The sequence below is a fragment of the Sus scrofa genome, chromosome 13 (assembly GCF_000003025.6).
Source record: "Sus scrofa isolate TJ Tabasco breed Duroc chromosome 13, Sscrofa11.1, whole genome shotgun sequence".
NCBI classification, from domain to species: Eukaryota; Metazoa; Chordata; class Mammalia; order Artiodactyla; family Suidae; genus Sus; species Sus scrofa.
In genome coordinates this window covers 147,529,689-147,545,686 of record NC_010455.5, presented here as the reverse complement: position 1 = coordinate 147,545,686, position 15,998 = coordinate 147,529,689, and the positions used below count along the sequence as shown (strand labels likewise).

Sequence of the window (15,998 nt, the reverse complement as noted above, 5' to 3'; positions counted from 1 at the left end):
TAAAAAATATAAAAATACTGAATCACTGTTGTACACACGAAAACAATATAATATTATAAATCAAATATACTTCAATTTTAAAAATTAAATAAATAAATAAAATTATGTTCTTGGGCATAACCCTTAATCTTGAGGCTATGCTTGCTTACTTGATGTTAGAGGAAATTATATTTGCTGGAATATATATTTTTTTAGATTTAGGTATATGCAATTAAATTAGTACACGATGAATATACTTGTACTGAATTACCTTCTCTATTAATTCATTAACTTGATTCTCTAACCTCACTAGATTATAATTGGCTTTAATCCAGATTAGTTAGAAAACCTCAAATATCTATATTTTGCCTTTCTTTACCTCAGACATGAAAATAAGGAATTCTGTTATTCTAGAATTTATAAGAAGAATAATTTTTCTTTGTTTCTATTTAAATTTTAAACTTCTCAAAAAACTTTTGCAATTTTCTGTTTAGGTCCAAATTTCTTGTTAAGTATATTCCTTGATATTTTATAACTTTTGCCATTGTAAAGAGAATCAATTTTCAATATATTTTCTAGCTAGTTACTGCTGGTTTATAAGAATGCTATTGATTTATTTTGGGGGGATATTTATTTTATATCAAACTATTAAAGACTTTGCTGTCTTAGTTTATTAATGAATTCTCTTGGGTTTCTATATAATCCAAAATGTGATTAGTGTAACCATTTTCTCTTTCAAAATATGTATAAATTTTTTATTACATTATTCTTTCTTTTTTATATTATTTTCATATTATTTATTTTAATTATTTTTATATTATATACATATTGCTTTTATATAATATTTTTATATTTATATTTTATATAATATTTTTATATTATTTTTATATTATTCTCTTATATACTATTCTCTTTCTTTTTCTTATTATATTAGCTATAGCTTCCAGACTATTTTTTTTTTCTTTTTCAGCTATACCCATAGCATATGGAAGTTCCTGGGCCAGAGACTGAATCTGAGCTGGAGCTTTGACCTATACCACAGCTGCAGCAACACCAGATCCTTAATCCACTGTGCCACAGCAGGAACTCCAAGGCTATTTTAAATCACAGATATGTAGCTAGGCAACATTGTCTTATTCCTAAATGTAATGGAAAGATATTGTTAGGTAAATTGGGAAGTTGGTATTATCACACATGCTAACTTCAAATTATTTGTAGAGCTGTCTGAAGGGATGGAATGAAAGTGATTGTGAGGCTACATCAGGAAACAGTGATATGGCTAGTTATCAATGTCTGCAATACTTCTGTGAAAGGGGAGTTGTAGTAAATGGATTAGTAATGTTGATAGAGTTTGTAATATTTAGATTTACTTGATCTGTAGCTTCTATTCTTATTTTTTTTTTTGATATACAATTCACCAAGAAAAGTTTATTTAATTTCATGCAGTTAGAATGTTTATTTTCAAAGATGCTCCTTTATTTTTATTTATTTATTTATTTTTAGGGCTGCACCTGTGACATATGGAAGTTCCAGGCTGGGGGTCAAATTGGAACTGCAGCTGCCAGCCTACACCATGCCACAACAACGTAGGATCTGAGCAGCATCTGTGACCTACACCACAGCTCGTGGCAATGCTGGATCCTTAACCAACAGAGCAAGGTCAGGGACCGAACCTTCATCCTCATGGATACTAGTTGGGTTCATAACTGCTGAACCACAACAGGAACTCCTAAAGACCCTCCTTTTGTAGTTAGCATGCAATTGTATCATAGTTGAACAATGTTTGGAATTTTATTGAAATTTCTTCTAGTTTAGTTTATTTCTGTAAATGTCTACAGGGTAAGCATTCTGTTTGGGGAGATAAAACCCTTTATATATCTTATAATTCAAGTATTTAAGTTTTTATTTAAATCTTTTTATAGCTATAGTCATTTTTTTTGTCCAGTTGGTTATGAAATTATCTAGGAAAGACATGCTAAGGCATTTCTTTTAATTATGATTTTGTCAAAGTTTTCTTGTTTTTTTATAACTGTCTTTATCCTGGTACACTATTTTCTGTTGTATAAACATTAATATTTTTAATATCCTTTGACATGTTATTTTCAGAAATATTACTCCTAGATCACTTTCTTTGCCTGGTATATATTTCCCACATCTTTATTTCTAATTTTTCTATGTCTTTTAATTTTAGGCATAGCTCTTTACTTACAAGTAAAAAAGATGAGGTACAGAATTGAAAGGCTAAGACTTATATGATTGACATCATCTCCGAAAACAGTAGACATCCACAGCTGAATCAGTTTTGAAGTTAGAATTCCAAACAAGAGACTTGCTATACAATATGACCAAATTTCATTTATGATACTATAGGCTACAAGAAAAGGGAGTAAAGAGAAAACAATTAAAAGAATTTACTTGTTCTTATTTTTAAATGATAATCTGGATCAACTTTTCTTTTTGTCATTATCTTTAAAAATAGCTCATAGGAAGTTCCTACTGTGGCACAGCGGACACGAATCTGACTAGCACCCTTGAGGTTGCAGGTTCGATCCCTGGCATCCCTCAGTGGGTTAAGGATCCGGCATTGCTGTGAGCTGTGGTATAGGTCGCAGACAAGGCTCGGATTTGGAGTTGCTGTGGCTGTGGCGTAGGCTGGTGGTTACAGCTCCAATTAGGCCCCTAGCCTGGGAACCTCCATATGCTGTGGGTGCAGCTCTAAAAAGACAAAAGACAAAAGACAAAAAAAAAAAAAAAAAAAAAAAAAAAAGCTCATAGCCTTTGGGGTAAATGTAGGGTATTTTCTTATTCCTAAATTGAAAGAGTTTCTTTTCAAATGTTAAAAGTCACACTTAAATTTGTAAAATTTCATCAGTTTAGTTTAAGAGATTTTTCAGTCCCCATTAAGGAACAGCTATTTGCTCAGTGCCAAATAATGTAATATATTTTGGAAAAACAGTAATGAACAAGAAATAGAAAGTCTGTAAACTCATGGAAATTATATTCTAGGTCTAATACAACACACACAAGAAACATAGAAAAAGGAATGCCTCTGGGTGTATAATTTTTTGTACTTCTCTGATTATTTCCTTAGGTCCAAGAAATAGAATTACTAAGGCATAATTAATCCTTTATGGATACTATTATATTTTGCCAAACTATTTTCTACAGTCAGTGTGATGCCCTTCCCAGGAAAACAGAAAGCGTAAGCTCTTGCTAGCCTTGATTGCTGGAGCCAGGCACGCTAGTGGGTAAGGAATCCCTCCTTCCCATACAGGGTGAGGAACAGAGGAGCAAAATTTGAATCATAGTTGAGAGTAGTCCTAGGGTCTGAAAAGCCTGAAGAGTCAACTTCAACAGAATATGTGAAGAGCAAGAACAGAACTAGAATCAAGAATGGCCAACAGAAAACAGTAACAGCAACCATATCAAAAAACAAGGCTAAATTTGAGGAAGTAAACCTTAGAAATGTGCTCTGAGGAAGTAGAATGAAAGAGAAAAAAATCCTTTTATGAACCCTTATTTATAAATGTCCACTGGTGGAGAGGGCACTAATAACAATACAAAGGTGAGGGAGTTCCCGTTGTGGCTCAGTGGTAACAAACCCAACTAGTATCCATGAGGATGCATGTTCAATCCTTGGCCTCACTCAGTGGATCAGTGGGTTAAGGATCCAGCATTGCCTTGAGCTGTGGTGTAGGTCACATAAACAGCTCATATCCAGCTTTGCTGTGGCTGTGGCTGGCAGCGGCAGCTCTGATTTGACTCCAAGCCTGGGAATTTCTGTATGCCTGGGAACTTGCACATGCCCTGCAAAAGCAAAAAGCAAAACAAAAACAAAAACAAAAAAAAAGAGTACTGAGGTGATTTAGATTCCTTCTCTACTTAGTCTCATTCCCATGCCTGAAAGAGAGCCTTGGTTTCTAGATGTTCCTTTCTCTCTCTCTCTCTTTTTTTTTTTTTTGCTTCCTAGTGAATATCAGGAAAGATGTTTTGATGAGGATCTAGATGTCATCTCTGATAAAGTTCCCTGAAATTCTGTGGCCAGTATTTACTAAAGATAGCAAATCCCTTTAAGAAAATGACATCTAGTAGAATAATAGATCATATATAGAGGCTGCACTTGGATCCTTCTGATTAGCATATATACTAGACTTTGTATTTTTCCATTTCCTCCAAGTATGTTTCTCAAGTTTTTAACATACTTCTGAATATGAACATTTCCATTTTTGCTCACCTTAATCATATTTATGAAGGTCTTTTCTGCAGCAAGTTTTATGGTAAAAGCTGCCTTAGTGCTGTATTGTGTCACTTTCTTTTGTATTCTGGATTTTGGAAAGGGCTGTTTGTTATGTAGTTGGTGTGGTTTTCCCATACACCACAGATGGCATATATGAAGCATTTGAAGAGGATGTGCCTTCCTGTGCTAAACTGGGGTCCTAGGATTACCATAAATGTTCCAAGCTGCCATGACCTGGGTAAAGTAGTTGGCTCCAAAACAAGGCTGAAAGCAAGTGCTTCTTATGCCTGAGGAGGGTGATTGTCCTCTACCTGGACAAGCTCCCTTGAGGAAGACATGAGAGGGGTGAGTCTTTTCAGGAATGAATAGTCTTCAATTTTGAGTTTTAGGTATTGCTTCTGAGCATATAAGGCATGGATGAGTCAGAATAGAGGTAAACAGAGTCCTTGGATGCCCAACAACGAAGCACTCTCTAGGGATAGGGAAAACAACTATGGCTAAAACTTCCTCTTCTGAGTGGTTGGAAAGGTAATTGGGCTATGCTTGATTGCAGCATAGGAGGCAGTAGAAGATCTTACTGTTAACAGTGGATTATTTGGCATCACAGAGACCCCTTAATGTACTAGAATGTAGTCTACAAGCACCTCCTAAACACCCTTTTCAGCTGGATAGGAGGGTGGAATGAGATGATGCTGCAGAAAGCATTAGAACACAGAATACATACATTGAGCGGAAGAATATACACTGGCAATTTTCTCAAGAAGAATGTAATCATTGCTTTTTCAAAATCAGTGAGAAGCAGTGAGCAGTTAAAAAGGTAAATAACTTCTCTGGAGGAGACAGTTTGGGGGGGGATATGCTTGGGCTGTGGGATGGAAATCCTGTGAAATCAGATTGTTATGATCATTATACAACTACAGATGTGATAATTCATTTGAGTAATAAAAAAAATGAAAAAAAAGGTAAATAACTTCTGAGTATTATTCCGAAAATATTTGACTTCATGGACACCCTCAAAAGATCCTGTAGACCCTTCCCACCAACAACTCAGAGATTGCACTCTAAGAACCACTGAAACTATAGGGTTTTGATCATGAAGGGGTTTTAAAATGCTCATGGGATTGCTTGTATATTTCTTGTCCTGAATGATAATTACTCATCTATATATTTTATAATCACTCATTATAGTGTGCATATATCATTTATTTTATAGAAACACATGCACACATACACATATGATAAAGAAAAAAAACCACTTATGTCTCAGGGATATCTGAATGTTGAAAATGAGCTCATGGGCACCTTGCAATCTCTCTACTTGTAAGTACTGCTCTCAGGACTTGTAGATGGCCATATAATTCACACTTCCTCCTAGAGCTGACATCTTTCTGTGTTGCCTGCAGGAAGATAGTCCAAAGGTGAAAGGAAGGGAAGTCACCTCCTCTCACCACTTGTGGATGAACTGTCTGCATTTTCTTCTAAGTTATCTTCAACACATGAAAAGCAACATCTTTCATTCTTGTCAAACATACTTTCTTCTACAATGCTGCATCCTCAGAAAAAGTCCCAATTCAGCCTCACGACAAAACCAATATTAAAATAAGAGATGTGTGGCAATTCTTTGTAAAGAGTAAATCATGATTATGTGTGTACAAGCATAACTTAATGCAAGGTATTACAAAGTCCATGTCAGCTTTCAGAAAATGCAGGATTCTAATTTTAAGAAATTAAGAAAAAAAATAAGTTCTTACCTAAGGAATTGTTTATCATTTTTTGCATGCCAGAATTAATATCCACAATACTAGTAAACATAATTAAAGACATTACAGAAGTCATCAGACTTTCTCCATTAATTAAATTGACGAGGCCTCTAGAAAGTCCTACAGAAGGAAAAAAATATCTCTCTTAAGATAGGAAAAACTTCTTCAATATTAAATAATAAAATTTTAGCAAGTAGAAGGGTATTCTTAGCTATGGATTTATATCATATTCTTTTCTTTCATATTTAAATATATATTAAAAATAAAGTAATTTAAATTATTTAGTCATGTTTGTAAACTCCCTTCAAGGGAATTTCATCATGTATCAATGACAAATTAAGTCTAGACCATCATAATTATCAACCAAATTAATTGTGGTTGATTATATAAGCAAGGTAATCAACTAGACCTCTCATTTCTTATTTCAAAGCATAGATGAAAAAATGAAATTTATTATTATTTTTTAAATTATGAGACTTGGCCTATTTAGATACTTACATTATGCACTTAGGATAAGATAAAAAATGATGGTGGAAGGATAAAGTAAATTATAAACCCAGGTTTTATACCATTGTACCTAAGCAAAGTATTAAGAAAATTATCCACATCATCTCACTATAATTAGGACTTGTCTGACTTTATCATACATCACTTTCAATGGTTTTAGAAATCAAGATCCATGAATGGAAAGCACTTTGATATTATCTACTCCCATCTTAATTCTCCTCCACTTATGATGATATTCTAAGTTTAGATATCCATCAATTATCATTTTTTTTTCTTTCTATTCAATGTGCCTGAAGGGGCAAAACTATAACTTTGAGCATCATTAATGATTTTCAAAGTGTCCATGGGAAGGAAATAGTATGAAGCAAATGGTAAAAGCCCTTTTTGTGAACCAATCACTATAATTATGATCACAATCTAACAGAGTAAATATGGTGTTGAAAGAAAAGAAAAGCCAAGGCAGTCTGTTCCTGTGGAAGTTCAGTTGCCTTGCTAGTCCAGTTCTTCACCTCTCACTGCATCCATACCCTCTACTGTAAGACCAGCAGTTTCTTTCGCCAATGAGATTCATTTTGCTGTGAGACTTGATGCAAGCAGAGGCTTAGAAACATTTCTGCTTCCTCTCACTTGGACCTCTTCCACCATCATTGCAGCATTCCCTGACTACCCTTCTAGAGGAATGTGAGAAATACATGGAAGAAAGGTAGATCTTCCCAGCTGAAGCCATCCTATATCACTTAACCTCCAGGTGACCTTCCACCTGACTCTAGATTCATTAGTGAGACTAGCCAAGATGTGTGAAGCCCAGCCTATACCATCAGAACTGCCAGACTCATAAGAAATGAAAAAAATGTTTATAGTTTCAAGCCACTGTGCTTTGGAGGGTTTTTGTTTTTGTTTTTTCCAATCAAAAACAAAAACAAAATCTAACTGATAGTATTGTACAACGATTCCATTTTAGAAAATGGAGCTATAAGAAAATGTCAGTATTTGGAAATAAATAACAGACAAGGATCATAAGAGGAGTCAACAGACCATATTAAACTCAAGACAATGTGATTGTACTGATGTATTCTATTCATTGACCTGGGCAGATTTTATTTTAGAGAATTCAATAAAAAATATATAAAACTCTCGCATTGAAAACTCAGACAAAAATGTTGCCGAGAAAAAAATATTTTATTTAAATAATTTTTAAAAGATGGAATGTGAGGAGAAAAATAAAATTCCAAAAATAATGGTAAGATGGCCAAAGTTTATGAAAATAATCTTGCAAATTAATCCAAAGAAACTATTTAAATTCAACAATGGCAGGCCAGGAAACCAGTGGAATAACTAACTAGATCCTGAGATTATAAAGTTGAGAAGTATGGCATTCTCTCAGATAACACAGAACCCCCCCCGAATCTTTTGAGTAGGAAAGAGGCTGGCATTGACAGAGTGCCATAAAAGCAAGGTTGGGGGATAGAGGCTGGCATGTTCTTCTTCTAAAATCTTACCTTTCAAACGTAATCTCTTTGTTTTGAAGAGCTGGCTTTTCTTTATTTGTATAGGTACATGTGATAGTTCTCCCCTACCCTATATCTACTTGCCTCAGATAGCTCTTTCCTCTTTAACAGGCTATAAATAGAGAAAGACCGTGTGCGAGAGAGTGCACATGTTTGTGCCATATTAAAGTTCTACTTTAAAATAAATGTTCTAGTTCTCATTATTATAAAGAAACTGAAAGGGGTTCTTGTTGTGGCGCAGTGGAAACAAATCCAACTAGTATCCGTGAGGATGCTGGTTCGATCCCTGGGCTTGCTCAGTGAATGGGGGATCCGGCATTGCCGTGAACTGTGGTGTAGGTCACAGACATGGCTCAGATCCCACGTTGCTGTGGCTGTGGTGTAGGCCAGCGCTGTACCTTCAATCTGGCCCCTAGCCTGGGAAATTCCATATGCTATGGGTGCGGCCCTAAAAAAAGAAAAATAGTAACTGAGGGAACACAAATTAAGTTATTATTTCTTTCTGAATGAAGCTCTTGGATTTTTCCTGGGTTATATTGACTTGGTATTTTACTTTTACTCATTTTTATTACTAATTTTATTTACTTATTTAAGTATAGTTGATTTATAGTGTTTCTTCAATTTCTGTTGTACACCAAAGTGACCCAATCACACACAGTTCCCTGTGCTATACAGTAGGGCCCCATTGCCCATCCATTTCAAATATAACAATCTGTATCCCGAAACCCCAAATTGCCATCCATCCCATTCCCTCTCCCCTCCCTGCTGGGAACCACAAGTGTGTTCTCCTCGGCCGTGATCTGTTTCTGTTGTGTAGATGGGATCATCTGTGCCATATTTTGGATTCCACAAATAAGTGATATCATATGATATTTGTCTTTTTCTTTTTGGCTTACTTGACTCAGCATGAGACTCTCCAGTTCCATCCATTTTGCTTCAAATGGCATTAGTTTGTCTTTTTTATAGCGGAATAATATTCCATTGTGTATATTACCACATCTTCTTAATCCATTCATCTGTCAATAGACATTTAGGTTGTTTCCATGTGTTGGCTACTGTGAATAGTGCTGCAAAGAACATAGGGGTGCATGTGTCTTTTTGAATGAATGTTTTGTCTGCATATATGCCCAGGAGTGGGATTGCTGGATCATGTGGTAGTTTTATATTTAGGTTGATGAAGTACCTCCATACTGTTTTCCTTAGTGGTTGTACCCATTTACGTTCCCAGCAAGAGTGAAGGAGGGTACTCTTTTCTTCACACCCTCTCCAGCATTTGATATTTTTTGACTTGTTACTGATGGCCATTCTGACTGGTGTGAGGTGGTACCTCACTGTAGTTTCGATTTTGATTTATCTATTAGTTAGTGATGTGGAGCATTTTTTCATGTGCCTGTTGGCCCTCCTGATGTCTTCCTTGGAATAATGTCTATTTAAGTCTTCTGCCCATTTTTCAATTGGGTTGTTGGGTTTTTTTGTTGTTGTTGTTGATGAGTTGTATGGGTTTTTGTATATTTTGGAGATTAGACCCTTGTCTGTTGCATAATTTGCAAAGATTTTCTCCCATTCTGTGGGTTGCCTTTTCATTTTTTTAATGGTTTCCTTTGCTGTGCAAAAGCTTTTGAGTTTAATTAAGTCCCATTGGTTTATTTGTGTCTTTATTCTAGGAGGTGGATCAAATATGATGTTGCTGTGATTTATGTCAAAGAGCGTTCTGCCTATGTTTTCCTCTAGGAGTGTGTTTTCAACAGAAAAGAGATATTGAGAAATAGAAATGTCACCACAGTGTATACACAATATTGTAATGCCCCCCCAAGCTGTTCCGTTGGCTCAGCGTAGAAGCATGTTTAAAGCCAAGGATTCCAAACAATGCTCTTCTCTATTTCACAACTGAATGCAAGACTGAAAATAATAAGTAAGCCTATCACTGGCATTTCATTCTGTTCCAAACATCACCACTTGAATCTCTATGCTCAATTCCCAGTGTCCCAGCATCTTACTTCACATAGTGAAAAGCTACAGTGAGCAAAAGATCTTAAAACTAGACAACTTAAACAAGGAATATATTTGAAATATAGGAAAAGAGAAAAATAGACTTACCAAGGTCTCTTGTAGCAGCTGAAGTCAGCATGGGATCTGAACTCACAAGGATAGCTGAAAATAATAACCATGGGGTAGTTTTCAGAAATAATTTATTCACAGATGCCAGATACCAAAGAATTAAGGTATAATTAATCAAAAAGCCAGGAACTGTAATTAAAAGTATCTGCAAAGAAATTTTACAGGTAGAAAAATCAGATTGCAGTTGTATTCCATTTTTAAAAGCAGATAATCAGGATATTGGGGATGTAGAATTACATTCAGTCCATCAAAGTGAAATTTTAAGTTACCTTATTTAACAGCTATGTGCTTTTAACTCTGGATATAAGGGACAAATATTACAATGAGAGTCTTAGGACCTAAGACACACCAGTTATAGGAAATACTCTTGCAAGACATGTTTTTATAATATTTTCTTAGCCTTTTTGATGAAAATTCCATCTTGTCCTTCCATACTTTGTCCTGTCTTCCTGCTTGACAAACAGTCACGGTGATGGTAAATGACTTAAGCCTAAGAACAAAGACCTAAGGGGATGAGTTTTTCTGCTGAATGAGGACATAATACAATGGTCTGCACCGGACCTGTGCAGAATGGCACGCCATTTGCACAAGCATGATATGTCCTCTAAAGAATAAGAGAAAGAGGAACCTCATGACCAAGTGGTTTATGAGTGGTTGTTAACAGAATATGCATTAGAAAAGAGAACCAAGGTGCAAACATAGGCACACAGGGTTGCCACAAATAGGCATGCCCTTTTGCCTAAGCACAGTGAGGATTCTCTGAAATGCTATGCATAGATAGCTAACTCAAATGCTAATGATTCGTAAATGCCTATAGTTTAGAGTAAAAAGTTTAACCATTTACCAGCTAAGTGACTTTTAAAATTATTAAAAAACCTATATCCTGCACCTACAACCCCCTTTTTCGCTTGACATAATCCTCAAGAGCACAATAAAACCAGTGTGGTTTCTTGAAGCAGGGCTCTTGGTCCCTGAGAACTTGAGTCCCCCGGTTCCCACCTTTACCTAAGATAAATGTCTCTGTGTCTTGTTTTATGTTAACTTTTTTTCCTTAAGTTCCATAGCACCCGTTCTTCAGCCCCATCCTGCTGAGCTGGTCTCGGCAAAATACGATATTATAATTTAAAAGGAACTTTTATACAAACTACTATATATAAAATGGATAAACAACAAAGTCCTACTATATAGCACAGAGAAACATAACAGAGAATAAAGGAACTTTTAATTTTTTTGATAAGGCCATTGAACATAGATGCTTATGTGTAAAGGTATATGCATATATACAATATATATACTTACACACACACATATATATACACATATTTAAAGATGCATGAAAATTGAGAGATAGCATATTAACATGGAAAAAAACCACAAGTTTAGAAAGAAGGTACAGGATTTCCTGTCACGGTGCAGTGGAAACAAATCCGACTAGGAACCATGAGGTTGCAGGTTTGATCCCTGGCCTCACTCAGTGGGTTAAGGATCCAATGTTGCTGTGATCTGTGGTGTAGGTCACAGACACACCTTGGATCTGGCGTTGCTGTGGCCGTGGTGTAGGCTGGCGGCTACAGCTCCGATTAGACCCCTAACCTGGGAACCTCCATATGCTGCGGGTGCGGCCCTCAAAAGACAAATAAAAAAAAAGAAAAAAGAAAAAAAGAAAGAAGTTACAGAGGAGGGGAAAAAAAGAGAAAACAAAATAATAGAAAGAATGTATAGAAATGGCAGAGGACCAGAGGGAAGATGGGAAGAGAAATTCTGTTATTCAAGGACAGGAACTTGGCCTTCGGCCTTCCCACCATTGCCTCCTACTTTCTCTTTTTCTACCTGTGGTGGCTATTTATTAAGATTTTGTTACCAATGGACTTGGGAAAATGTGGTGATTCTGGCTTAAAGTACCTATGAGAATTCACATTGCCTCCTACTTTCTCTTTTTCTACCTGTGGTGGCTATTTATTAAGATTTTGTTACCAATGGACTTGGGAAAATGTGGTGATTCCAGCTTAAAGTACCTATGAGAATTCACATCTACACCCCATGTTTACTGTAGCATTATTTACAATAGCTAAAATATGGAAGCAATCTAGATGTCCATCTACAGATGAATGGATAAGCAAAATTTGATATATGTGTGTGTGTGTATATATTCATATATATCAAATTCTATATATGGTATAGTATCAACCATAACAAAAAGAAGGAAATCTTGCCATTTGTGACTATATGGATGGATCTTGAGGGCATACACTAAGTGAAATAGACAGAGAAAGGCAAAATATCATATGACTTCTCTTATATGTGAAATCTAAAACAACAACAACAACAAAAAATTCATAGATATGGAGAACAGATTGATGGTTGCCAAAGACAGGCAGTGGGTGGGATGTGGGAATGGTGGTGTGAAAAGGGTAAAAGGGATTAAAAAGTACAAATTTCCTGTTATAAAATAAATAAGGCATAGGGATGTAATATACAATATGGTGACTATAGTTAACAATAATCCATTTCATGTTTGAAAGCTACTAAGAGAATAGATCTTAAAAGTTCTTATCATGAGAAAGACAATTTGTAACTTTGTGGGGTGGTGGACGTTAACTAGACTTACATTGCTGATCATTCTGAAACACATACAAATATCAATTCATTATGTTGCACACCTGAAACTAATATAATGTTATAAGTCAATTATGTCTCAAAAGAAAAACAAAAAAAAAAGGATAACTATAAGAAATTCATGGAGTTCCTATCGTGACTGAGCTGTTAACAAACCCGACTAGCATCTATGAGGACATGGGTTTGATCCCTGGTCTCGCTCAGCTCAGCAGGTTAAGGATCCAGCATTGCCCCGAGCTGTGGTGTAGGTCGAAGGTGCGGCTTGGATCCCGTGTTGCTGTGGCTTTTGACCCCTAGCCTGAGAACCTCCATATGCTGCAGGTGCGGCCCTAAGGAAACAAAAAGACCAAAAAAAAGAAATTCATAATGATGTTGAAAAAAGTGCTCTTACTGCCAATACAAAATAAAAATAGTAATATAAAAGAAAGATGGATTTTTATGACTAAACTTTATCATTCTTCCTTAATTATTTCCTTAGAATTTCAGTAAGAAAATTAAAGACATGCATCATTTGGGGGCTTTCCATGGAGATTACTAATATATCCTCTGAAAAGATTTACCAATAAACAGAGCCACCAGCAGTATAATTACTGATCACTTCCACTTAAAAAAATTCTCCAGAAAGTAAAATCAAATAATAACCCCAGATTTCCATCTCAACTTTTGTTACATCAGAAAAATCATATATTTTTGTAATGAAAAAAGCACAAGTTTTCACTCTCTTATTTATTACACATTTATTCACCACCTGCTATGCAATGAGGAGTTGCAGTAGGTACTGGAGAAATATAAACCCAAAATCAGTTAATAAAAAAAAATAATTCAGGAGTTCTCATTGTGACTCAGCAGGTTATGAACCTGACTAGTATTCATGAGAATGAGGGTTCAATCCCTGGCCTTGCTCAGTGGGATAAGGATATGGCTTTGCCATGAACTACAGTGTAGGTTGCAGATGCAGCTCGCATTGCTGTGGCTGTAGATTTGGCTGTGGCCTGCAGCAGATCCAATTCCACCCCTAGCCTGAGAACTTCCATATGCCATGGGTGCAGCCCTAAAAAGCAAAAAAAAAAAAAAAAAAAAAAAAAAAAAAAAAAAAAAAAATTAGAAGAGCTAAAATATTAAAACTTATCTTCTGATTATTTTGCTCTTTTATTTGTACAGCGATATTCATACAGAATGAGTTGGGTCTGGACTCTGACTCAGGAGGCCTGGGTGCTAGTCCTGAGTGATTTGGTTAAGTTACATAATCATAGATTTCTAACCCATTCTTAGAATTAGCAGGACAATGATAGCATTTATATGGCATTACTGAGGCCTGACACTATTGACAAGGAGTTTTGGTGGTTAAAGCTTGACAGTAGCATCAGGATGGTGAAAGAAAATCAAGTCTCCTAGGTAATTTACCTCTAGGATGGCTGAATTCTCAATTTAAAGTTTGGGTGATCAAGAGAATTATATTACTAACAACTGTTCAGAGAAACAAATTAAAATGAGGCTTGGAAATAGAAGGACTCAGGGTCAGGAGGCCCAAATCCTTGTTTTTCCACCAAATAGCTATTGATACCTCAATAAATCAAATGGTATATTGTTTGCGAAAGTGGCTGCAGTAATTCTGCTCCCTAAATCCACCACATTGAGTAGTTAGCTCCCATGCTGACTTTGTGTTAGTCTTGTGCTTCACTTTGGCTAAAAGGAGCAAGAGCAAATATGATGCAAGTAGAGACTTGAAAAGTGGGGAGAAGGAAGGGGTAGGGGCAATATATGGGTAGAGGATTAAAAGGCACTAAATACTATGCATAAAACAAGTTACCACGAAATATTGTACAACACAGAGAATAGTCAATATTTTGTAATAACTATAAATGAAGAGTAATTTTTAAAAATGTGAATCACTATATTGTACACCTGTAACTTATAAAATATTGTACATCAATTATACTTCTTTAAAAAAAATTGTTTTTAAAAGCACTGGCAAATTCAAGCCTTCCCTCTCCCAGATGTCTAAGACTCTGAAAGCACTGGTGAAGAAGCTTGGAATAATTGCTTGGATCATGAGATATGTGCATCATAGTCACACCCATTGCCTATAGCCAATACTAACAGTAGCAACCAAAAGACACATGAGTGGTCATCTAGCTTATTCTACTTCAGCTGACCCCTAGATGAATGCAACAGACTCAGGAGACAGCTCAGCAGGGAACACCAGAACCAGCTCAAACTGTATTTCTCTTCTTTTCAATTTCATTTCTTTTGTCCCTTGTTTGAATTTCATTTGCCTGGACTCTTTTTAAAGAGTAAATTATTTTCAGAGTTTTGATTCTAATGTATTTTAGGTAATGGCCTTATGCTTACAAAATTGTTTTGATTACTCTGAAATAAATACACATCTTGCTTAAATCTAGAATATTTTTCCAAATGTCTTGAGGGGCTCAAAAAACATGATTAGGTTCGATCCCTGCCTTGCTCAGTAGGTTAATGATCGGCGTTGCCTTGAGCTGGGTGTAGGTTGCAGACGCGGCTGGGATCCCGCATTGCTGTGGCTCTGGTGTAGGCCAGTGGCTACAGCTCTGATTAGACCCCTAGCCTGGGAACCTCCATATGCCTTGGGAAGTGGCCCTAGAAAAGGCAAAAAGACAAAAAAAAAAAAAAAAAAAAAAAAAAAGAAAGAAAAGAAAAAATCATAATAGTTTGTGAATTGGGGTTATTGTTGTTTCTGTGAGTATTTCTCTCCCTCTCTCTCTCCATATATGGGTGTGGAAAGTTTCAGAAGGTGGGTATTTAAAACATGATTTTTATCAACAATTTCCTTTTACTAGACCTAGTATATTTAATAGTTCTCTGATAGTATCTCTGAGTTAAAATTATAACTAGCTTTAGGTTCTTTCAGTCAAATTTTTTTGAATTACTTTTTCCTCCATAATTTCTTTCCTGGGACTTCCCAAGGGGCTCACAACATCATTTCTTTTCTGAGTCTTCAACATGCCAAACAGTTACCAAGATGTGGTTTATTCACTAAAATATAAAGCTTAATTTACTTCTCCCACACTTCATACTTTTTCCTTGTCTTCTTTGTTTTATAATTTGGAGTAATATTTTTAAATTTTTGAATATAAAGGGCAGTGGCAAAGATGGGGGAGTAGAAAGACCCTGAGCTCACCTCCTCCCGCAGGCACATCAAAATTACAATTACAAAGTAGCGGAAAAGATCTATAACTGAAGGTATCAAGAACCATGACAACCCTAGTGCCCATCAACAGATGAACTGATAAAGAT

The 15,998-nt window shown here is 35.8% G+C and overlaps 1 protein-coding gene across 1 annotated transcript in view; it reads right to left on the bottom strand.

The window, feature by feature from the left end:
- Window positions 1-15,998, bottom strand: part of SLC9C1 (solute carrier family 9 member C1) — a 94,683-nt gene that overhangs the window by 66,981 nt on the left and 11,704 nt on the right. The window contains 3 exon segments of the mRNA XM_021070387.1: window positions 2,189-2,350; window positions 5,968-6,096; window positions 10,089-10,254. Of these exon segments, the coding sequence (XP_020926046.1) occupies window positions 2,189-2,350; window positions 5,968-6,096; window positions 10,089-10,254 (457 nt within the window).